Source organism: Homarus americanus, unplaced genomic scaffold (genome assembly GCF_018991925.1).
Source record: "Homarus americanus isolate GMGI-L3 unplaced genomic scaffold, GMGI_Hamer_2.0 scaffold23518, whole genome shotgun sequence".
Lineage (NCBI taxonomy): Eukaryota > Metazoa > Arthropoda > Malacostraca > Decapoda > Nephropidae > Homarus > Homarus americanus.
This window is the reverse complement of record NW_024745451.1, coordinates 865,375-891,194: the sequence shown is the minus strand read 5'-3', so window position 1 is coordinate 891,194 and position 25,820 is coordinate 865,375. Positions and strand designations below refer to the sequence as shown.

At 40.3% G+C, this 25,820-nt stretch overlaps 1 protein-coding gene across 1 annotated transcript; it reads right to left on the bottom strand.

Annotated features, from left to right (window-relative positions):
- Positions 1-5,949: 5,949 nt before the first annotated feature.
- LOC121878691 (sodium-dependent multivitamin transporter-like) lies at positions 5,950-18,961 on the bottom strand. The gene is made up of 9 exons (XM_042385044.1): positions 18,591-18,961; positions 17,737-17,877; positions 17,309-17,367; positions 15,716-15,875; positions 13,529-13,647; positions 13,040-13,194; positions 12,585-12,742; positions 9,222-9,334; positions 5,950-6,632 (listed from the first exon to the last, which is right to left on the bottom strand). The coding sequence occupies exons 1-9, from the start codon at positions 18,698-18,700 to the stop codon at positions 6,502-6,504; spliced, it is 1,146 nt and encodes a 381-aa protein (XP_042240978.1). The 5' UTR covers positions 18,701-18,961; the 3' UTR covers positions 5,950-6,501.
- Positions 18,962-25,820: the final 6,859 nt, after the last annotated feature.

The following is a 25,820-nucleotide window of genomic DNA, read 5'->3' as shown; positions in this document are numbered from 1 at the left end:
CGCACACATCATCGTAACTCAGCGTACAAGTCTCTCATCCCTTTACAACTTCATGCGTGACCCGCCCACAGTGGCGCCACGGTCTGTGCCTTCGGCTGCCTCCAGTTCACTGACATTTACATATTATTTTTTTTTTGCACGCAAATAGTAAATGTTTGGTATGATAATATATAGTATTTACTTCAGTTTCCTTTCTTTAATACCTGTATGTCAATAAAACGAAAGATAGCTACACGTACAATAATATACAGTACACATTATCCAAGCATATACGCAGCTATATAAATATGTAAACAGACTGCAGTACGTGGCTACATTGTCTCTACAGGTGGAATGAGGGAACTCAACACTCCATTTCCTCACATTTAAGCTCGAATACTGAGACATGAGGTGGAGAAAATATAGCTCGCGTTTGTCTCTGTTCTTAAAATTGACTTTAAATTTGTCTTATTCCAGCAAAACAAATTAAAAACACTCCTATCGGTCAGACATGGCTGGGGAAGTCATACCAAGACATGTGGATCATGAAGTACTGCTGTATGTGTGTCGTCACTGCTCCTGAGTCACTTCACTACGGCATAACAGTTACTTCTGGGTTCATCTCACAGTAAGAATAGCAGCAACTCACCACTCACCAACTCCTCCGTAAGGCCGAGAGAAAAAAAAGAGCTTCTTCAGGCTGCTTGGCATTTTTTTTTATGATATTGCACAACTCCTTCCGTACACTCCAATAACAAGATCTTTTAAGCCGGTTTTCTATAATGGTAAAAAACAAAAATATTGGTAATCAATACTTCAAACTTAAGAAATTTTACAACTCTAGTTAACAATTTCAACTACAGTACAGTACTATATATGAACTGCTAAATTCACGCCGCAAAACAAACGTTAAATATAGACGCTGTTATATACGTGTAGTACACTCAAAAATAATCTTAATGAAATGAAATCTAAGCGACGCAGTCTATCACCCTCATTTCGCAAGATAAACATTTTTACTATGTGCGGTTTATAAGAGTCATCCATGCCAAACCCTTTTTTTAAGCTAGAAGAACTCGGGGATACCACGATGCGATGTTTTGATCACCGTAACTAGGTTATCATATTTAGCAACTTTCCAAGAGCCATACGTGTATAACTTATGCCTGCGTGTCAAGAAGTATATCTGGGAGTCTCATTACAAGAATTATCTGGGTTTCTGTGTGTGTGTGCAGCTGTTGATAGTAGTTATGGTTGTGAACACTTCCAATGGTCATAATTCTCTTATTCTTACCGTATCATTACAATAGTTTTTTTATTTATACTAATATCATGTTCACCGAAGTCTCAATATCATCTGTTTTTCGTAAAGAAATAGATATGTATAACAAATAATCTTCGTATTTATTGATATACTGTCGGTGAATCTGCCGCCCACGTTATTTTACACTGCTCGCTAGATAACATTTCCGCCAAAGATAAATTTTAATGTAATATACTGTATACTGTACACAATACAGTACTGTATGTGTCGCTGTATTATGACCGAGCGTCAACATTGAAGGTCTTTATGCTGATACTAGTTAGTTAAACAGCACACTAACGTATTTCAGTACGCAATCAAACCCCATGCACTAATTAGCTGGGGGGAGGACATAAAAATATTTAAGACGTCATATCTCCCTGAGTTGGTCATAACTTAAGCTACGATGTCTTTTTTCGCTGTGACTCGATACTCAAAACAAAATTAAAATTAGGATTATTAATTTTAAGTTTGAATGGATTTCTGAGAACCATTGCGAGTTACATCCTTTTTCTAATATCAATATAAAGTAATTATCATGTACGAACATCGGGCAACGGTACTGCAAACTTGTTGGCAGACGACAAGTGTTCACAGGAGTCATGCACCTGTTGCGTTGTCACAGCTGTTCGACAATTGTGTATTATTGCTAGAATATAAATTATGGACACAAAATAATACACGTTTATACAGAACATAATAATGATCTTTGTTCTTTGCACATTATCTGCGAAATGCTATCAGGTATTACCACACACTATCACATTACGTGTTTAGTATCATCAGCACCTACCATATAGCGTTCAGATAATACACACGTAATACCGGAAATTCGTACCCAGTGCACCTGCTTGATTATGAGGTGGGTAGGGAAGAGTTGCCAGGTATGCTTTAGATGTTCTGTTACTACCACGCTTCAACAACGAAGGTCTGTAAGAGCGTAACAAAGTTAGTCATCCACTAGTCGAACAACATTAAAATTTGAGATTGAACTCTCTGTCTTACTTTATATAGCTAGTTATTCAAGATTTATGATAGGAGATTGCCTCAGAATACCTTTCTTATATATTAATTAATTAGTATCGTTGTGTGAAATGTGGGAAAATAATGTTATAGGGAAATATATGACATTGTTTTAGAATGACTCCTTGACAGCAGTACAAATAATCATACTCGTCTGCTTCCCCAGTTATGAATCAACCTGCACCAATTACATTCTCAATAACATTATATTCCCGCATTTAACAGATGGATACTAATTAAGTTATATACAAGAAAATGTATTGCTAGGCAAATATTACCACATCAAATATTCAAGTCAAAGATTAGACTAAACAAGTCTTGAACAAATAACTAAACTAACGATCTTGGCGTATTTATTTAGATTTCTGGTCTGGTTAAGTCAGCATTGATTAGTTCGTGTGGTTTGTTGTCAGAGATTATTTAGCTTGTAGTCTCTGACCTAACCATAAACATCAAACAGGTAATTGGGTTGTATTTGACAGGATGTAGTAGTAATTGGTATATCAAACTCCGACGTACCATTATGACATTCAATTACCAAGCATGCACTGTACCTGTTATCATTGTTATGTTATCTTGTGCGTGGAGCTCCATGACCTTAGGAACTCCTCCCATCAGTGATCTCGAACGCAACAAAGGCACCTCTAGCCATGGCCACACACACACACACACACTGCTTGGCGTATCCGTGCATTCAATAAAACAGGTCGAATAATTTCAGTTACTGTTTTATTATTATTAAGCACTTGGAGTTGATACCACCATACAATACTTATTGGTCAGTTCAGCTCAGAGAGATGTGGAGAAACAAATGCTGTGATGTCACTTCCCTGCGTCATGTGTTGATTTAAATAGAAGAATCGATGTTTAGGTGGTTGAAGACTCGAGTTGCTGAATCATAAAAATACATATAAGCTGGTTGTTGTCAAGCGGATAAATGATTATAACTAACGGTTCATTGAAGAATATAAAAACAGCACAAAAAGGCGTAAAATATATAACGATCTGTATAGTGACATTAGGAAAGGGGGGGGGGGGTCGTTTAACAAAACCTTTCAGTACAAAAGGGAGAAGAAACATGGAGTGAACAAACAATTTTGACTCATTGACAAAAATAATCAATTACAGTGGTTGGAACGAGGTTGTGCGATGATGTGTATCGGCTTGATTCTGTTGTGGTGCTTAACAATAAGTGGACAAGGACCCGAGGTGGCAGGTGAAGTTGGCGACTATGGTGCAACACCTTTATCCCAAACTGATATATGGTGGAATGAAGCCATTTTAGTGAGACCCTTTTGTAACGGGAATCCCACTGGTATCGTTGGAAGGTAAACTTTGGTTTCAACCTTAGGCAAGTCTTTCTACTGACCACTAACTGGTTAGGTTTTAGGCACTGTACAACACTGCTCTCATTTTTTTTATGAAAATATCACTTCTGCATCAGTCTCAGGTTGATCAATAATCACCGCGCTGTCTTCTTGGTGACAGCTGATTGGTATATCTTGGTAGAGAGGAGGGGTTGTGGGCAGGATTGATTTTTTTATTTTGATTTTGCCGCTTACAGTGGCTACTTTATTGTGCACCCCACACTCATCCTGTGAGCGGTAGCGCAAAAGGATTACAGAGTAGAGTTTACAACGGGTCATAATAATTAACCCCCGTTGTCAGGATATTATGGCACTAAATGTTACACAGTATTTCAATTACATTATTTGTTTAGTGTATAATATGGACACGAAGTAGTACCTTAAGCTGTGTATTCTCATATTACTCTATTAATTATGTATAGTAAAGTATTACAGAACATGTATTAATTCTATGTAATATTTCCATTTATTATGCACCATGTTATGTATATGAATTATCAAATTTACATTTTATGTATTCAGCTTGTGAATGCTGGCATCTGTACATGCCAGCGCGCAGTTTCTTGGTCCATCTATATACAGTATATCTCCCGTACGAGAATAAGAACCTATTTTTAAGATAACAAGTGTTTGTGTATACTCTCAGTAGTGTAGAACATTTTGGGGGCACCAAAGACAAACATAGATTTAGTTCTATATATAAAGGGTAACTTATTCACAAATGCGTGAGTACAGGCGTGTGAGGCAGTATGTCTGGCCTCACACTTTGTTATTCACATTTACGTGAGAAGTATTCAAGCACATTGTGTACTTGGTTCTGTACATGAGAACTGATATAGTTAGTAAGTGCAAAAAAGTGGATACAATCTTAATATGTCGACTATCTTGCCATTAGAGATGAAGTGTTGTGCCATTTCACACAGTGTGCTTGGACCTGTCCCTAAAAGGTTCTATCTTCACACAGTCGAGGACGTAGTGTTCGAGTGTGTGGCCATATGTCTGGCCACACACTTTACATTTAGTCTTGTTTGCATCTGCTTGAGGGACATACTGCCAGAGGTACTTATATCCTAACCTTAATCTAGCGGTTACAACATCTTGTAATCTAGTGATCTTGTTACTTGCTCCATATACATGTTTCACTTGATACATCTCATCATGGTAAACTATGGATCGACTAGTGCCTGTTTGCACTAGTCTACTTGCGTCAAACTCATCAATAAGTTCTTTCCTAATTACAGTTTTAAGGGTTCTTTTTGACAAACCCAAATTGTATTCAACTGTGTCTTTGTTAGACGCGAGTTTGGCGAGGGCATCAACTCTATCATGTTTTGTGAGGCCTGTGTGAGAGGGGATCCACAACAGTTTGACCCTGACACCCCGGTCAACAAGGCACGCATATTTGTGTCTGGCTTCAGAGACAAGAGCGTGACAATCTGAGTCGAGGGTACCAAGGGCAAGTAGTGAGGATAGAGAGTCAGTGATGATGAGACTGTCAGTGACAGTGGTTTCAACGAATTTAATAGCTGTGAGTATGGCAACTAATTCAGTTTGTAGAGTGGATGCCCCGTTGTTAATTCTAACTCCTTTCTCAATTATATTACCGTCAGGTTGAGTCACAACAATAGCACTTCCATCACTTATAGCACTTATCACCAGTCTGTAGAGTGTGTATGTGTTCAAGAGCTCTCAATTTGGCAGTGTGTTGGAGATAAATGCTTTGTATAATTAAATTTTTAGGGGGATATGTCGGTATTGTGATATCGAAGGGAACTGTCCGCCAGGGTGGCAGGAAGCGCTGTTGTGTCTCAACTTTGTACAGGTGGTCTAGTCCAAACATCTTCATATGTGTAGCTGTAGTTTGGATCCATTTAGACTCACCAGTCCCATGGTTCATACATTTTAGCAGTTTTAAGGAAACAATGTTATCAGGATCACCACGCAGAAGCCTCAGGGCTCTCATGAGATTGACTTCAATTATTCTATCTTTAACACTGGGTATACCTAGTTCTTTCGTCATATTAAGTACTTTAGTGCTCATGGGACATCCTAGGATAATTCTGAGGGCTTTATTTTGCATTTTCTCGAGCTTGTCAACGCCTTTCCCGTCACGAAGGACCAGGGCTGGTGCGTGGTAACCTATCAGAGATCTTATATAGCCTAGGTACATTGTTTTAACAATTCTAATATTAGCAACATAGTGTGGGCTGTACCCCGCTACACTTCTAAGAGGTCTCAGTCTGTCAGTACATTGGCGAGTTAGCTGTTGTATGGCAGGTAGGGTACAAGGGACGGAGACAGCAAGATATTTAAAAGAAGAAGGGGTTGTGGGGAGGAGGGTGGGGGTCAACAGAGTGACAGAGGCAGCTACAGGAGCACCAAACTAACATATCCTCACTCTATGGTGGTCAAGACGTGTATGAGCTGACCTCGTATACTTGCTTAAACACCTCATTTGTTTAAACAGAAATAAATATTCCTAAATAACAATAATTACCTTGTACAGTATATACCAAATATACATATAAAGATACACATTTCCTCAACCTCTTTGGTTAATAAAGTTCGCTTAACATCGAATACGATCAATTATTACGAATATATAAATGAATATATTACTAAACTGGCAAGCCTCTTGGTGGCGAAGGCTAGGACGGCCCACTGAAAAACACTTATGTTTTGAAACTTACGACATAATCCACCAAATGACCAACCTATGTTATCCCAATTCTATAAAAATATCCTCTAAAACTGTGATAATATAAATTTGACTTAAATCTCTACAAGTCTACAAGCGATATATATTTTTTCATTCATTCATTAGCAACACTAAAGCTGTGTTGATATTTTGTCATAGGAGTGACCATTGGTCTTGCGAGTGACGGTGGTCGGGTCAGGTAGTGTCCATCTGATCCAGGGGTGCACTAGAGACTTGTCGATACGTCGGCCTCCAGCCCTACCTGGTGAGTTAAGTATGGTTAGATATATGAACACATATATACATAAATATATACATATATACTACAACTGTGCTGTCACTCGGAATCGAGTATGGCGATCTTTCAGCAATGATAAAATGATATGAGTTATTAAGACTGTCACCTTCGTTGGTAAGCTTTGAAGTTACTCGAGAAGCCAATACGGGATCGACAGGGCCGTCCACAGATGTTGCACATATGGAGGGCAACATCTATTGTGAGAAGGGCGGCGGAAACATCTTTCCGGAGTTGGCGCTTGTCACCTTGAACGCCATTCTCTTTTGTCGGATCACCAGTATGGCTTTCGCCAAGCGAGATCTACTGGTGATCTGCTCTCCAATTGCACCCATCTTTGGTCATCCTCTCTTAGGGATTATGGGGAAACTTTCGTCGTGGCCCTCGACATCTCCAAAGCATTTGACAGGGTATGGCACAAGTCTTTGCTTTCTTAACTTCCCTCTTATGGTTTCTCTCCCCCACTTTGTTTTCTAATCTCTAGCTTCCTTGAGAACCGATCCATGGCAGTTATTGTCGAAGGATCGATCTCTCGCTCTTTCTCTACGAATAGTGGTGTCCCACAGGGTTCTGTTCTTTCACCTACTCTCTTCCTTCGTTTTATCAATGATTTACTGCACACTACAACTAATTCTATCCATTCTCGCGCTGATGATTCTACTCTTCACTCTTCTTCACATTTTCCCCTTCCTCCTAACTCTGGAATTAGATCTGTTTCTAGAGCTGATATCATTACTTCTATCAATGCGGATCTATGCAACATCTCTGAATGAGGAGGTACAAACTTGGTTAAATTCAATAGTAATAAAACTCAGTATTTACTAATTATACTTTCTAAATTAAATGATCTCCCACCAATTACATTTCAGGATGCTATCGTTCTGCCAAATTCTGAAATAGATATGCTAGGCCTCACCATTACCTCCAATATGTCATGGAAATCACACATCCTTAACATAGCTAAAGCTACCTTCCGAAAGGTGGGAATGCTGTACAGATGCCGCAGCTACTTCACTCCTGAGCAGTTGCTTCAAGTATATGAGGGATTCATTTGTCCTAACTTGGAGTACTGCTCTCATATCTGGGGTGGCTCTTCTTCTGTCCAGCTATTAGATAGGGTGGAATCAAAGGCATTTCGTCTAATTAACTCTCCTCCTTTAGTCGACAATCTCTCTTCCCTTTCTCTTCGCCGCAATGTTGCTTCACTCTCTCTCTTTTACAGGTACTTTAACGGGCAATGTTCGGTGAATTTGGCATCCTGTGTACCGCCGGCAAGGCCGTGGGCTCGTAACACACGTCTTGCCAGCGGTGCCCACCGTTTCTCTGTGGATGTCGGTCACACTAGAAAAACCAGTTATAGTATATCCTTCTTTCCTCACACAGCCAAACTGTGGAATGATCTGCCTTCTTCTGTGTTTCCATACTTATACAATCTGTCTCACTTTAAAAGGCTGGTTTTCCGGCATCTTCGTGGTCTAGATTAACACAGTATAACCTTTTTCTTCTCTATTTTTAATTTCTTTCTGTTCTTATTTTCTCGCCCCCCAGGCCACGTTCGACCTGTGCCCGGGTCAACTAATTCCCGTAAAAAAAAGAGAAAAAAAAGAAAAAAAACGTGAGTTGGTTTATGTGATGAGACAGGAGCGCAGACTGTAACCACACATCTTGGCTCTCTCCTTTCCTGGTCCAGTGGTGCAAGTGTTGCAACGACTGGGGAGAGAGTGAGATGCAATGGACTGCCGATAGCCTAGTTTGTCGGGTTTCGTCTTAGTAGCCTGTCCATCATGCATTGCCTTCATCCGCCTGTGTAGTCGTTGGGTTCCAATATTGGTCACCTCTTCCGCCCATTCCGCCGTTGGGGTCTTGCTGGAGCTCTGTAAGCATGTCTGCCAGCGAGGCTCCACTGAAGATTTTTCGTTCGAGATTTACTACTGTAGCCTTATGCCTACCAAGGTTAATCCACAAGGCAGTGGGGAGTGATTGGTAGGCGTTAGGGAGTGTCCATATATGAGCCATCCTTTTCTTTTTTTTTTTTTTTTTTAGAGAAAGGAGAGCGAGAAAAGAATGGGGGAGGGGAGGGAAGTTATAGTGTGTGTGTGTATACAAACACACACACACACACACACACACACACATACATGAAAGAGCTAAATGGTGCACATAATGAACTTGACCGAAGCTAAACCAATGTTCAACAAAGATTCCCGCCCAACAGAGATCAACAATGAAAAACCAGAGAAAACAACACAGTATAATAGTTGCAAGAAGTCGAGAGAAGCGGGAAAATGGTGTGAAATATCTTAGGAATTCTGTCAAGTTTTCAATAGCAACTTACTCTTTTCTCTTAAGAAAATGTAGACCACCTGAAGATGAGACCCACCCTAACGCTAACACAATTTAACCTAACTTAACCTAACTAATCCTAACTTAATCTAACCCGCTCAGGTATCATTAGGGTGGTTAATCTTCAGGTAAAACAAGAATTAGGGCAAGTAAAGTGAAGAAAATTATTCTAAACAGTACTTGCTAATTCACGGAGAAAGAGGAGGGAAGTACCTGTGGCGAGGCTGATCAAGACGCCTATCACAATGGCCATCAGCGTTCCCAAAGGCCCCAGCTGAGTGTACGAGAGGCAGAGAATCTTCTCCGGGAATTCCAGGTCGCTAACTCTGTGGGGGAGAATAAGAGTGTTTGGTGTGAGGATGAAATAGTGTTAGCTGATGAGTGACTGCTATTATCACCAAGTCAGGGACACTACTACTACTACTACTACTACTACTTCTTTGCTGTCACTCAGAATTGGGTATGACGATCATCCAGCTATGTTACAATGGTATGAGTTATTAGGGATGTCGCCTTAATTGGTGAGTTATGAGGTGACTAAAGGGGCCGACACGGGACCGGCAGGGTCGTTCACAGAAGTTGCACATGTGGAGGGCTATATTTAGTACACTAGAAGAGGCAGCAGCATCTTTCCGGCGTTGGCGCTTGTCTGCCTCGGTATGCAGTCGGGCTGACTCAAAATTACTGAGATCTTCTTTTGTGGTGCTCCTCCAAGCGTTACGGTGCGGAGTAATCGTCTCCCAGGTGAGGGGATCGATTTGGCACTTTTTCAGGTTTGTCTTAAGACTATCCTTATACCTTTTCAGTTGCCTGCCAGTGTTACGTTTACTATTCGTTAGGTAACTGTAAAGCAGCTGCTTTGGCAGTCTCCGTCGTCCATGCGGGTAACATGGCCAGGCCAGCATAGTTGTTCATGGATAATGGTAGCATCAATGCTCCTATAGTTGGTGTCAACGAGAATACTGGCATTTGTTCACTTGTCTTCCCAGCGAACTCGGAGGATGGGAAATAGACTATGTTGATAAAAATTTTCAAGTGCCTTGAGGTGCCTCCTGTATGTGACCCATGTCTCGCTGCCATACAGCAGGGTGGGGAGGACCACTGCTCATTATACGTGCAGCTTTGTAAATAATTTCAGATCCCTACTGCTGAAGACACAGGTACAGAGTCTGCCAAAGGCTTGAGATGCACATCTGATCCGATGTTGAATCTCTTCATCGATGTCCACTGTAGTTGAAAGTTGAGAGCCGAGATACCGTAAGTTGGTAACATTAGAGAGGGTAGTACCGTTAAGCTGGATGGATGGTGAAGGTGTGGCTGAACCAGGGGCAGGTTGAAAGAGAATCTGAGTCTTGAGTAAATTCACCTCAAGGCCAAAGTGTGCATACAGATCTCCATAGGTGTTCAGGATCTCCTGTAGGTCGCGTTCAGTGTGGGCGACAAAAGAGAGGTCGTCTTCATATTGAAGCTCAGTAATGGAAGCTGCCAACACCTTTGTTCCTGCCTGGAGTCATCTTATGTTGAAAAGACCCTTCATCTGGTACTCGATGTTCACCCTGCCGGCTAAATTGGCACTGGCACGAATAAGGAAAATGGAAAAGAGATTTGATGCCAGTACACATCCTTGTTTTACCCGCGTTTGGATGGGCAGTGGGCATGCGCCGGCTCCTGAATGTATCTGAACCTGCTCCAATGCTTGTCAAGTCTGGTCTTGAAAGAGCTCACACTCGGTGCCGTCACAACACTTTCTGGCAGGTTGTTCCACGAGTTCACAACTCTCACTCCGAAAAAGTTTGTCCTCACAGTTATATGGACTTGCGGCTTCTTCAACTTGAGCTGTGACCCTTTGTAGTGAGAGTGTCCACCAGCTCCAGGTATGGACACTAGACTGAGCATTGCTCTTTGAGATGTTTATACACCTTAATTATGTCCCCCCTTGCCCGTCTGTAGTATAAGCTATATATAGGCAATTGCAGGCGCTCTAATCTCTCTGGGTAGCCGAGGTGCCGAAGTGCTGGCACCATTCTGGTGGCCCTCCTTTGGACATTTTCAATCAACTGACAGTCCCTAGCATATCTCGGGGACCAGACGGGGTGACAGTTCTCCAGGCGGGGAAGCCCCTCACTCTTGAAGATTGTTACGAGGGACGGACCGTATAGATATCTGGACGACCTTTTTATAAGACCTAATAATTTAGTTGCTTGATTCACGTTCTTCTTACAATGGCCCGAGAACTTCGGTTCAATGTCAACATACACACCTAGGTCCTTTTAGTATTCAGTCTCAATTAATGCAGTTTCTTCATCTCGTTAGTTAAGAATCTTTATCATGTTAAAAACATTCATACTCTCGTGTGTCGTTTAATAACCGACCAACGAGTGTGTGTTTATCATTCTGAACGCTGTTCCCATGTCTCATTGTGTGTATGTGCATAACTTTCTTGCTGCCTTGAAGGGTAACTGAGAGAGAGACACGATGTCCAACTCCATCTGGGAGCTGTGTTGAAGCTTCTGAGTTTAGCAGAGCGTGTACCAGGGTGCACCAGAGTGTGTGACCCCAAGGCAGTGTTGACTTCAGAGTGGTGAAGCCGAGTCAGGCTTTGTAGTGTTATTGATAGCCAACTTGTATGTGTTAAGTTATCCTGTATGTTTCAGTATGGACGGGTTATAATTATGGTAACAATATCAGGTTTAGTACTGAAAGACAGACTAAGTTAGTACAGCACTAGGACTTCCTGTGTTTGTTATGGATGTTAAGTGAATCAGCTGGACTTACAGCTGATATGTGATGATGGGATATCTCTCTGATTCCTAATACAATAGTGTATTAAGTAATCACCAGTGTGATCTATACCCAAGAGGCTTAATAGTGCTATAATTAATAGTATATTTGTGAGTGTTATTTAAAAGTAGTGGAAGGCGCCATTATTTATTTGGCTCACTGTACTAGAGTATTACCATTGAGCTGTTACAGTTTTTATACTCACATTGTGTGATTGTTATTTGAAGACCTACACCCTAATGACAAAGTAAGACCTATGGGTGTTGATTTTTGTACAAGTGTTAAAGACGAGTAACATTTATTAAGTATTGACTGAACCTAAGTGGGAGTTCCGTTAATTTGTGATTGATGATTCAAGATGTTCAAAGTAATAACATTTGCTTTTATAATTACCGAATTACCAGTTACAACTCACGCTCCTTGACCTCTCTGCCAGCTACCACGTTAATTCTGAGGTTTTAGTGTTGAAATTATACTATATGATCTGACTAAAAATCTGGGTGGTGGCAGCAATACAATTTACTAACTACTGGAAAGAATATGTATTATTGTATAATAAAATGGGTTCCCAGATACTCCCACAGAATATAATATAAGTAAATAAATTGAAACTAATGATAAAGCAGGAAAATTAATAATTATAAAAACCTGACCCATACAATTTAAACGAGATTGATCGGAACTGAAGAAGGTTGATGTGAGAGGAAACAAACTGCAAAATATTAAGATCGTTTATATATTTTTAGTAACTGCATTCAACTCAAAAACTGACCAAATGATCCAACTCTACAGTACCTGAGAGGCGGGGTGGACGGAGGTGGGGGGATGGTGAAGTTGGCTGGGCAGGCCTCGGTGGAGGTGGGCAACATCTCGAGTTTGACTCCTGTAATCGAGCTGCCAAAACTGAAGACCAGACCAATTCCTGTCCCAAAGATCATCCCTCCACACGCCCCCTGCACATGTGAGGGTCAAGAAATCAGTTTTGTTGATAATATAGATACAATAGTGAGGTAATTCGACCGAGAGAACGCAAGTGATTCCCCTTGTTAGATTATCTTCTGTAACGACTAATGAACTATATAGAAATGAAAGTTTATTACACCGAGGGTCCATTAGATATGAAACCCTCCATCTGACGGAAGAGAGAAGTCCGTTATATGAAGGTTTCACTGTGGAGTAATAATGCGTGGGAATAATTGAGTCGAGGTGTGTACACTATGAGGGGGTGACTACCATAGGATGCCCGTTACCTTTGAGTTAGTGAAGGGCATGAAGAGAGCCATGATGAACACACCCAGCAGGGGTCCACCCACGGAGGACGTGACGACGATGGCTGCCTGCAGGACGCCTCCTAAACTGCCCGCCAAGAAAGCAAAACCCACCGCCAAAATCCCGTAACCAAAAGCTAAAGATAAAATGAATTACTCTAAACATACAGGTAAAATAATATATATTCTGTAAACATAACAAATATACAGTGAAGTCAGCTATCTTAGGTTAGGTCTCAGCACGGCGAGACATCATGCTCTGACTTCAAAAGCACAAGGAATTAATAACAAGATGCCATGTCACTAAGAACTTAAAATATGCCCGACAAATAGAGAAAATGCAATTGAAATATAATAGAAATACTACGTGTAAAAATAAGAACAAAATTTACTAAAAATCACAATATAAAATTTAATAAATCGGCCAAAGATGGTGAGCTGACGAGGTATTTGGCTGCTTTATAAACTCACCCAGCAACTTCGTGAGCCAGACCTGGGTTCTCTTACTGAGGGAGGCGCAGCTGGGTATCTTAGCGAACACATCTTCCCAAGTGACTGCTGCCTGAGAGTTGACCCCAGATGAGATGGTACTGAGGACGAAAGGTGAGGCATTGAGCTGGTTATTTTACAAGACCATACCTACAGTACATACCTTACTGGAATACCGCATTAGAATATCCACGATAATATACGAATTCAAGATCTGAGTTAACTTTGCTTGAGTATGTTGATGATCAGTGAAAATAAATATAAACTTTAGATTTGTATATTTCATTCGGCAAGCTTTATAGTACAGTCAACCCTCGCTTTACGCGGTCCCACATTCAGCGTTTCCACGTTTACGCGGTACCCTGCCGAAACCGGAATGCTCACATTTCGGGGTGCATGTGCCCCTTCACGCGGAGAGCGGCGCGAGCAGGGTGCGCACAAGGTCGCCCAGTCATCAAAACATTACCGAGTTCTTCACCCGCCACCCACCACAGCCGGCAGTCAGTGATAGTGATAATTATAGTGAGGATATGGACTTATATGGACTTTGAGGGGTTTGAAAAAGAGGCCCTGCAAGCCTCTGTGGTGGATAGTGATACAATTGATACAAGTGATACAGGTGAGGGCCAATAATCTGCCCTCTGCCTCGGAACCAACCCCCCATCCCCGTGTGCCCAGCCATCTTTTCTACTAATGTAAGTGTTAAAAAATCTAATATTATTGATATTTCTCTTAATTAATTTCTCTTAATTGTGTGTGCATACCATCATAAAATTAAGAAGTTATTTTTACTACAACATAGGTATTGTGTCTGAAAAAGTGGAGTTTGGGGGTCGGCCCGGTCTCTATTTCAATTAATCCCATATGTTATGTTGTTCACTTTACGCATTTCTCACTTTACGCAGGCCGCCGTGGGTTGAATTAACCGCGTAAAGTGAGGGTTCACTGTACTGTATTTCAGAGGCATCCACACAAATTTATCATTGAGGACGGAGGTTATATTAAATAGCTCTGCTAAGTACGTCCTGTCAACGTGATAGTTGAGTGAGGATGAGTAGGAACCCATCGAGGGAGAACGGAAATATATAGGACGTCCTCCCTCGAGGAAAGATGGAACCATCCACGATGGCTCTCAATAACGTCTTCCTCTAGTCAGGGTTATCAAACTACTGCCTGCAATATATTAAAGAAATTTAGAAATTTTCCATCTAGAATATAACTATGTACTATAACTGACTATATGAAATATTAGGGATTTATGTGAGTCCTGAGAGGGACATTCCTGGACTGGGGTGGGGATGACTTATGTCACTTCATCCCTTTGAGATGTATTAATGTTTTTTGTATCTCAATAAACGTATCAATCAATCAATAGGTGGCCAGAGAGCCAGTTACTTAATGCTTAACTCAGCACCAAGTAACGTGACTTCCCGTGTATAGATATGTAAATGCCAAGATACGTGAACACGCCTGACGGCAAGACTCTGTTACCATTCATTGTACCATTTATTCACATGTCTGTATTACTATATATTATTATAGCATGTCTGATATCTATGCTTATGTCTAATGCCTATGTCTACTTACTATGTCCCGCGCTTGTCAAGTAACTAGAAGATCTCATTTATTGTCCTAGTAATGTCTAGCAACTCTCCCTACCTAGTTAGCTAAATTCTCTCAGATCGGCTCAGGCCTGGCTACGACAAGGAGTTCCTTTTGCTCGCTCCTGTTTTGTACCTGTTGGTTATCCTGCCAAGTCTTGTACTTATGGAATATATTTACTGCTCGTGCTCTGGAGTTTGAAGAACCTTGTCTAGGATTACATCCCACCACACCGTGGACACACCTTATCACGTGCTCTGAACATGAACCTCATAGAGTGGAAAGTTACAGGGGATGATAGTTATACAATTCTAATGTAATTAACCCATTTATATAAATACCTCTGCCTATAAGACTGGGGCTAGTACAAGTGTGTGTGTGTGCTAACGTAGAATGGAAGCTTACAGATTCGAGTTGTTAAAGCATAGCTATTCATTACAACATTAACAGGTAAGAAAGATAGAAATTCATTATTTACATCAGCAGGTAAAACATAAAAAAGTAATGAATCTTTAACATCAACAAAATCAAAAGATAAAAAGCGCATATATTAATTAAGCAACTTACCTGAGTGACCCAGAGAAGAGCGTGGCGATAAAGAGACCAGGCAGGCCGGTAATAGAACTGAGGCGGTCCATGACAAAGAAAGGCAAGATCTGGTCCTTGTGGGCGATGAGGCCAGCCGCTAGGGGGTCACAGCCCTCGTACGTCGCGAAGATCACCAGACCTAAAACCATCATGAGTTGTTAGTTTAATAAGCCAAGTGTGTGTGCAATAATAATAATAATAATAATAATAATAATAATAATAATAATAATAATAATAATAGTTATAATAATAATAATAGTAATAATAATAATAATAATAATAATAATAATAATAATAATAATAATAATAATAATTAAAAGTTTATTGAAAAAGTCGGCAGCCCGAAGGCTGAAAATATACATCAGAAAAAATGACTTATTACATACAAAGACATGGGGTGGGAGGGTCGTTTAACAAAAGCTTTCATTACTAAAAGAAGAAGGAACAATGATTGAACACACAAATCATTATAGTTTACAGTTGATGGCCCGGGCTTGGGCTGGTCATGGAGACACCAGGTGGTGTGGTGTTCACGTGGTGTAGTAACTCGTCCGCGGGTGTTGATATGAAGGACCTCCCGTGGTCATGGAGACACCAGGTGGTGTGGTGTTCACGTGGTGTAGTAACTCATCCTCGGGTGTTGATATGAAGGACCTCACATGGTCATGGAGACACCAGGTGGTGTGGTGTTCACGTGGTGTAGTAACTCGTCCGCGGGTGTTGATATGAAGGACCTCACGTGGTCATGGAGCCACCAGGTGGTGTGGTGTTCACGTGGTGTAGTAACTCATCCTCGGGTGTTGATATGAAGGACCTCCGTGGTCATGGAGACGGTGTGGTGAGGTGTTCACGTGGTGTAGTAACTCATCCTCGGGTGTTGATGAAGGACCTCACGTGGTCATGGAGACACGGGTGGTGAGGTGTTCACGTGGTGTAATAACTCGTCCGCAGGTGTTGATATGAAGGACCTCACGTGGTCATGGAGACACCAGGTGGTGAGGTGTTCACGTGGTGTAGTAACTCGTCGCGGGTGTTGATATGAAGGACCTCGTGGTCATGGGACACCAGGTGGTGAGGTGTTCACGTGGTGCAGTAACTCGTCCTCGGGTGTTGATATGAAGGACCTCACGTGGTCATGGAGACACCAGGTGGTGTAGGTGTTCACGTGGTGTAGTAACTCATCCTCAGGTGTTGATATGAAGGACCTCACGTGGTCATGGAGACACCAGGTGGTGAGGTGTTCACGTGGTGTAGTAACTCGTCCTCGGGTGTTGATATGAAGGACCTCACGTGGTCATGGAGACACCAGGTGGTGAGGTGTTCACGTGGTGTAGTAACTCGTCCTCGGGTGTTGTGTGAGTGTGTGTGTGTGTGTGTGTGTACTTCAAGTAGAAAACAAACCATTTTAGTTTTTTGTTCAGAATAAAACTGTATACCTTAATTATAATAATAACAATAATAATAATAATAATAATAATAATAATAATAATAATAATAATAATAATAATAATAATAATAATAATAATAATGCCTAGCTAAGCACAGTGCCCTCCACAACACCCACTGACTTACCTGCAAAAATGGCCAGAGAGATGGCGAGTATAAACAGAGGTATCATCATCACTAGGGACCTGAAAGATAAATATTTAAATAAAAGAATAACACCTATTAATATATTTCTAGCTACAATCACCAGTTTATTAACAAACAATAATATATAATCTGGCGTGGTTGAAACTCCCCATCCCATTGTTTTTGAAACCATCGCCATGTATCCAATGTGCAGGGAACCATTGTATAAACCTCGCTATGATTGGCTGGATCTTCCTGTTTAACACATAATAAAGTTCATTCTGGTGTTGAGACATACGGTAGATATTTTTTAGTGAATTTTAACGTATTCTTATGCCTACCTTCCCTCTCTCTGGACCTACATCTATGTATACAGTGCAGTACAGAGTTGATGTATTTTTGTGTAGTGTATGGTAGGTTGTACTCACAAATAAGCTTGGGAGAGACTTTTGGTGCTGGCGAAACGCTGAACGGAGGTCTGTGAGCTGCCGTATTGAACGGCCGTCAAGAAGATACCTCCGATAATGATGTTGGCAACGGTGTGTCGTTTAAGGGGATCGTAGCCATATCTGTTGCAGTGACGAGGAATAACAAAGAATGAGGAACATACAACACTAGGGGGGAGGGGTAATACGAAGATTAGGCACTCTATTATTTCACTTGATGATTAACTAGTGTTACCTGTAAGGAAGGTTAGGTTAGGTTAAGTTAGGTTAAGTTAAGGGTTGATTAGGTTAAGTTAGGTTAAGTTAGGTTAGGTTAGGTTAAGTTAGGTTAAGTTAAGGGTTGATTAGGTTAAGTTAGGTTAAGTTAAGGGTTGATTAGGTTAAGTTAGGTTAAGTTAGGTTAAGTTAAGGGTTGATTAGGTTAAGTTAGGTTAGGTTAGGTTAAGTTAGGTTAAGTTAAGGGTTGATTAGGTTAAGTTAGGTTAAGTTAAGGGTTGATTAGGTTAAGTTAGGTTAAGTTAAGGGTTGATTAGGTTAAGTTAGGTTAAGTTAAGGGTTGATTAGGTTAAGTTAGGTTAAGTTAGGTTAAGTTGGGTTAGGTTAAATTAGGTTAAGTTATGTTAGATTAGATTAAGTTAGCTTCGGTGAAATAAGGTAAGGTTAGGTTAGGTTAAATTTGAGTAAGGTTAAATTAGGTTGGCGAAGGTTAGATTAAGTTATTTTAGGCTAGCTTAGATTATGTTAGGTTTGATTAAGTAAAGGTTAAAACAGATTAAACCGTACTTAAGCAAAAGCTAAACTTATAAAATATAAAACATGCTATAAATTCAACTCACGTATACGCCTGAGGTCCTGCCCTGTTATGTTTCACAGCCACCTCCCACACCTGCTGGACGCTACCTACATCTGCCACACCTTTGATGATGATGACAACAAAACCAATCATCAGGACACTAAGCTGCAACACATCAGTCCATACCACGGCCCTTATCCCACCCTGAACAACGCCGGAGAGAGATAGAAAATGATTAGGAATATTAACTACAGGTAAAAGTAGTTTAATATATGTAGGATGTACTGTTAGTGTTGTTTATTCTATACCTGTATTGTCTCTATGTATGTGTACTGTCTGTCTCCTTGTTTGACTATCCATCTATCTCTCACTTGGTACTATCTATTTACAAGGAAAAAGAAAACACGAAGTTCCCAAAAAGCGCTTTCGTGTAATTCACATCTTCGGGGGTGAGTACAGACTAAGGAGAAGTACAGAACAAGTTATATATATATACAGAGGAGGGTGAGATCAAGTCCACAGTGGTCAGGTATAGGTAATGACCCTACTAATCTCCTTAGTCCTTAGGTTAGGGTAAGTAAAGTTAGTGATATATCATAACATCAACTAAGTGTATTAACACCTAGAATAGACGCTAAAACAAATAATTATCAAAGCGTAATGACAACGAAAGAAAACAAACTATGGTTGTGTAAATAGTAGCGATGAGGCCGACCGCCAGGATGGAGGTCCAGAGAGGGATGTGAGTGAAGGAGGCGATGGCGAGCCCGGGGGTGTAAATGACGACCGACTGATACAACAACATCTGGACCACAAACATTCCCCCCGCCACACTCCTCACCCACCTGGAAGCGTAGCGATCTTCTAGGTACTGTTGGGGTCATAAACGAATATTAGTCAGGCACTAGTTAAAGCAATGGATATTTACATACTTTATTAGCGTATCATAGACTCCCCCCCCCCCCTGTGTAACCCGTGTCACCAAACAGCCAACCTATATGACCTTATAGCAAATCTATCCACCAATCACTTACGTCGTTACATGACTAATACAGTGATTATTACAGCAATGTTGCCGTTTGGAAACACGGATTACCACAGGGGGCGTATAAGCACATTTCCGCAACTGTACAAGTTTAGTGTATAGAAGATTCGTGCAACCTAGTCTAATACGGGTGAAGCCACACACAGCCATGTTGTTAATAATGCCTGAATGAATATAATAACCGCTGCCCCTCGTGTTGGAGGATGGCTAGGCCAAGAGCCAACGAAGAGTGAATTTTTTAAGGCGTAGAGTTGCATGGCCCAGTGTCAAGGAATAATCAAAGACCGGACAACTCACCAACTGCACTGGCTAACTATTATCCTGGAAAGTGATCAGCAAATTGATTAACATCCAAGTCACCAATTACTGCTGGATAGACAGAGGCAAATGGCGTTAAGAACTTCCCCATAGTTTCACCCTGCCCGGAGAGAAGACCTTGCTGATCACTACACTACAGGTCGCCATAATATTATAACGTGATCGTGGGCCCTTCGTGCCCGGTGGCGAGTCCCGTGGTACAGTTTACGGAGGCGTGAAAGTTCGAACGCTCGTGCTTGGTTTGCGAGCAACGGCCCTCCCGCTGACAGAGTACAACGACATCGTTTTCCAGATGGTCGTGGTTGTTATAATCATGGTCGTGGTTGTTATAATCATGGTCGTGGTTGTTATAATCATGGTCGTGGGTGATATAATCATGGTCGTGGTTGTTATAATCATGGTCGTGGTTGTTATAATCATGGTCGTGGTTGTTATAATCATAGTTGGTTGTTATAATCATGGTCGTGGTTGTTATAATGTGGTAATAATCATGGTCGGTTGTTATAATCATGGTCGTGGTTGTTATAATCATAGTCGTGGTTGTTATAATCATGGTCGCGGTTATCATGGTTGTTATAATCATGGTCGGGTTATAAATCATGGTCGTGGTTGTTATAATCATGGTCGTGGTTGTTATAATCATGGTCGTGGTATAATCATGGTCATAGGTCGTGTTATAATCATGGTCGTGGTTGTTATAATCATGGTCATGGTTGTTGGGCGTGGTTGTTATAATCATGGTCGTGGTTAATCATAGTCGGTTGTTATAATCATGGTCGTGGTTGTTATAGTCATGGTCGTGGGTTGTTATAATCATGGTCGTGGTTGTTATAATCATGCTCGTGGTTTTATGATCATAGTCGTGGTTGTTATAATCATGGTGGTGGTTGTTATAATCATGGTCGTGGTTGCTATAATCATGTCGTGGTTGTTATAATCATGGTCGTGTTGTTATAACCGTTGGTAGTTATAATCATGGTCGTGGTTGTATAATCATGGTCGTGGTTGTTATAATCATGGTCATGTCGGGTTGTTATAACCATGGTCGTAGTTGTTATAATCATGGTCGTGGTTGTTATAATCATGGTCGTGGTTGTTATAATCATGGTCGTGGTTGTTATAATCATGGTCCTGGCATGGTCGTGGTTGTTATAATCATGGTCGTGGTTGGTCGTGGTTGTTATAATCATGGTCGGGTTGTTTATAATCATGGTCGTGTTGTTATAATCATGGTCGTGGTTGTTATAATCATTGTCCTGGTTGTATCATGGTCGTGGTTGGTTATAATCATATCGGTTGTTATAATCATGGTCGGCTGTTATAATCATAGTCGTGGTTGTTATAACCATGGTCGTGGTTGTTATAATCATGGTCGTGGTTGTTATAATCATAGTCGTGGTTGCTATAATCATGGTCGTGGTTGTTATAATCATGGTCGTGGTTGTTATAATCATGGTCGTGGTTATTATAATCATGGTGGTGGTTGTTATAATTATGGTCGTGGTTATTATAATCATGGTCCTGGTTGCATCATGGTCCTGGTTGTTATAATCATGGTCGTGGTTGTTATAATCATGGTCGTGATTGTTACAATAAGGGTCGTACTTGAGACTAACACAGGTAGAATAAACCCCACACCTAATCTTTAATCTCAATAAACCCAGATTAACCTCACCTAATCAACAGGATTAGAGACCATTAGGATTGTACCACCAATACCGATACATTTCACACTGGATTAATAACAAAACATTTAATCACATTTCCAATAGCTAATGTCTTACGGATATCTTATCAAGTTGTGAGTCTTACATGTCTATATAATTATGTTTTATTCTTACAAATATTTATAGTTCGTTGTGTATTGTATTGTATGGTATGGTATTGAATGGTATAGTATGGTATTGTATCCGGCTGACAGCGTACAGCGAATAAGGGTGAGGCAAGTCCGTATACTTACATGGTTAATTAGGGTGCGTTTTCCATCGTAAATAAAATGGTTTATTAATGGCTTCCTAAAGAAACCATCGACATGGGACTAGGTTTGTTCCACTCTACGAATTTTTTGCGATTTTTCCTCCAAGTTTGATGAAAAACGATTGTGCCGTTTCGGCTGCACAGACAAACAAACAGACAGACAGACATACATTCGGATAGCGCTATAGTATATTAGATAATGCCACATTAAGTTATAATACACGAATATTATAACAGTAAGCACCTCAGTAAACAAAGGAAGAGACGTACCTCATATACTGAAGTAAGTTTGAGTTCGTAAAAAAATGGTAGGAAGACGACAGCGATGAAGATGACGGACACCTGGCCAGTACAAATGTACCACCACTCCAGGCCGTGGTAGTAAGCCTCCGACGGCCCACCTGCAACCACCACCACAGTTAGTCGAGGTTGTGGAGAATACGGAGCACAACATAATAATAATAATAATAATAATAATTAAAGGTTTATTGAAAAAAAAATTCTGCAGCCCGAAGGCTGAAAATATACATTGGACATAAATGACTTATTACATACATTGGTGGTTTAACAAAAGCCTTCATTAGGGAAAGGTAAAGGAACATACAGTGAACATACAGATTAATGTAGGTGTTGAACAGCAAATTCATAGTGTAGTAACTCCCTCCCAGATGGTGTTAGGAGGAACTCACGTGGTGTAGTAGTTCCCTCAGATGGTGTTATGAGGGACCTGGCGTGGTGTAGTAATTCCCTCGCAGATGGTGTTATGAGGGACCTCACGTGGTGTAGTAATTACCTCACAGATGGTGTTATGAGGGACCTCACGTGGTGTAGTAATTACCTCACTGATGGTGTTATGAGGGGCCTCACGTGGTGTAGTAACTCCCTCACAGATGGTGTTATGAGGGGCATCACGTGGTGTAGTAATTACCTCACAGATGGTGTCATGAGGGGCCTGACGTGGTGTAGTAATTCCCTCACAGATGGTGTTATGAAGGACCTCATGTGGTGTAGTAATTCCCTCCCAGAGGGTGTGATGAGGGACTTGACGTGGTGTAGTAATTCCCTCACATATGGTGTTATGAGGGACATGTGGTGCAGTAATTTTATGGATTATCATGTGTAAATATGTCAGCAATGACAAATGTAGGAAAAAGTCACTAATCTAACATAACTTAAACTTAAGCTCTTTACGAAATATCTGGAGTGTGATGGACAGCGCTTGCCTTCTATTCCACGAGTCGGTGGTTTGATCCCAGCTGTAAATGAGAACCTAAGTATACAGTTTACTGTATCCACGTCGCCTCTAAAGGGCAGTCATGCCTATAGGACCCACTTTCATGTTTTTTGTAATTACCATTAACTGAATATTTTTTATCGGAACGCGACGACTGAAAATACATTTATATAAAAACTGTAAACTATTTGAATACACAAACTTAAATAATGACATTGTAAGCTTAGTTATTTTAGTCCATTGGTTACATCTTCTTACACACCAAGTTACAGAAAACCCAAGTCATCAGTAACAGTTAAGGAATCTCTTCTCCCCAAATATTAACGTAGAGTTCTATCTCATAATTTGTTATCGTTGTGGGACATCAGTTAGCATCTGGCCGTCATGATGTGAAGGTCTGTGACAATGCCTGATGAATAAAGAATGAAAAACAGAGGAAAAGGGTGGATTTTATTGTGTATGCACTAAATATATAAATATATAGGCCTATAGGGTGCATCAGGAGGAAGGGTAATATTTCTGAGCCGTAGGCAGGTTTAAATTTAAATTCCCTAAAGTCTAGCCTTCAGCCAGGGCACCGGATGTTGAGATAAATACCTATTTGTTGCTTAGAACTGTTGTATAGCCTTGTCATCTGTAATGTATCTAGTGGCCATATTAATCAATTGAAAAGCTCAACACATGTATGTTTATATTCACTGATTTACTGTAATAGTTTGGGGAAACAGAAAATTATAATAATTACAGTCATTACAATTTGTATTTTCTTTAACTATTTTATTTAATTCTTGTATTCATTCTGCCCCCCCCCCCCCAGTAAATGTCTAACCCATATGTCTATGATTACTATTGGCTTTTACACTGAAACTGGCAGCAAAATCATAAAAGTATAAATAATAATAAAGAAAGGAAGAAGGGGATTAATAATTATAATAAATTTTTAATAAGAATATGAATATCATAAAAATAATGATTATGTGAGAAGTTCAAGTGACTAACTGAGAGAGAGTGAGCTGGCAGATGAGACCAGGAAATATGGCGAGAATATCATCTAACACAGTGGGGTGGCCCTCCCTTACTGCCGTTTAATTCCACTATAACCTTTTGACGTCACATTATTAGCACTGCCTCCTGCACGTGGGCTGACTTGGTTTAATTAGACTTTAGTTGGACTAACTAACCATGAATGCGCTTAAAGACCTTCGCTGTTGAAGCCCAATAATACATTATAACACCATAAAGATAACCATGTCAAGTTGTTTCAGAAGTTATCATCAGACAAAAATAAAGATTTACAATATAAAGGAGAGTTTAATATTCCATAATTGTCAATATCCTCTCCATTGAGTAATAAAAAGAATTTCTGAAAAAATCTGAATTTGTATTTCTTTTTGTTTTCACGTTATAACGTAAAAACAAAAAGAAATACAAATTCAGTGACAATAATAACAACAATAATAATAATAATAATAATAATAATAATAATAATAATAATAATAATAATAATAATAATAATAATAATAATAATAATAATAATAATAATAATAATACACATGCAACGGTAACAAGTATGAAGATCGGACACTGACCAAGGATAAGTATAGAAGAGACGTAAGTGGCGAGGAGAGAGAAGCAAACTGGGAACCAGGACAGTGAGCGGCCACCCAAGAGAAACTCGTCATTAGACCTCTTGCGGCTCTTGATGGCGTAGTAGATCCCGATGGCTAAAGAGGCAGCCAACATCCCGCCAAACACCAGGTAGTCAGCTGGGCTAAGGATCCCGCGTTCTCCTTCCAACCAAGCGAAGTTGAAGTCCACCATCTTACACTCAAAAGTTTCTGAAATGATTATGGTGTAATTGAAAGTGTTTATTACTTTATATATTGGAGTGATGTTTCTTTGTTGTGTTACGACCCTCCTTTCGCTGCTTACCCAGCTTTCACCACTCGTTACCAGCGGCCAGGCCTAATGTACAGAAGCAGTACATATATCACAAGTGTGTCAAATTATCACTAGCTGTCCCGCCAGTCTTCAGTAATTCCCCGACGATCAGTATCAGTGTACAGACAACAACAGGCAGGTAGATTTCCACCAGGTCACAGAAACACACTTGGGCACTGTAGCCTGTTCACAGGGTATTGTCTTCACAGCTGGACTTCTCACTTCGAATATATAGTCAGCATACTACCAGTGTACAATTCCTTAGTCTTTTCACTTTATATTGCTCACAACAATTCCACAATACTTGCACAACAATTATCTCCAGTTGTCCTATTAGGCTTGTACTTCACACTCTCAGCAGAAACAGTCCACTGACTCCTCGCGGGTGTCTTGTCAATCGCCCAGAGCATTTTAGCGATATCCAGGTAGGAACGAGATTCGACTAGAGAATTTTCTGGAATGATCTAGGCCTAGGGGATTCTAGGCTTACAATACCCAAGTAAATCATAACTAAAATAATACAATATATTCTAGAACATTCTTACATAATTAATGCATCAATATATACACGAAAATCTCCCTAAACTTGCCAAAATAACTGCTGCTTGAGACAGAAAATAATCAAAACACCTAGTTAACACACATTATAATACCAAATTATACCTCGGCATAACAGTTGGTTAGTTTTATATTGTACATATGTCAATGTTCTCTGCAACATAAAAAAAAGAAAGAATATAATAATCATTTTAGTCAAA

Coding starts and splice junctions, on each gene's coding strand:
- LOC121878691 (XM_042385044.1), bottom strand. CDS start 18,700: ATGATTGGTTTTGTTGTCATCATCATCAAAGGTGTGGCAGATGTAGGT. Junction 15,876..17,308: donor CTCTCTGGCCATTTTTGCAG/GTAAGTCAGTGG, acceptor TGATGGTTTTAG/GTCTGGTGATCTTCGCGACG. Junction 12,743..13,039: donor TGCCCTTCACTAACTCAAAG/GTAACGGGCATC, acceptor TCACATGTGCAG/GGGGCGTGTGGAGGGATGAT.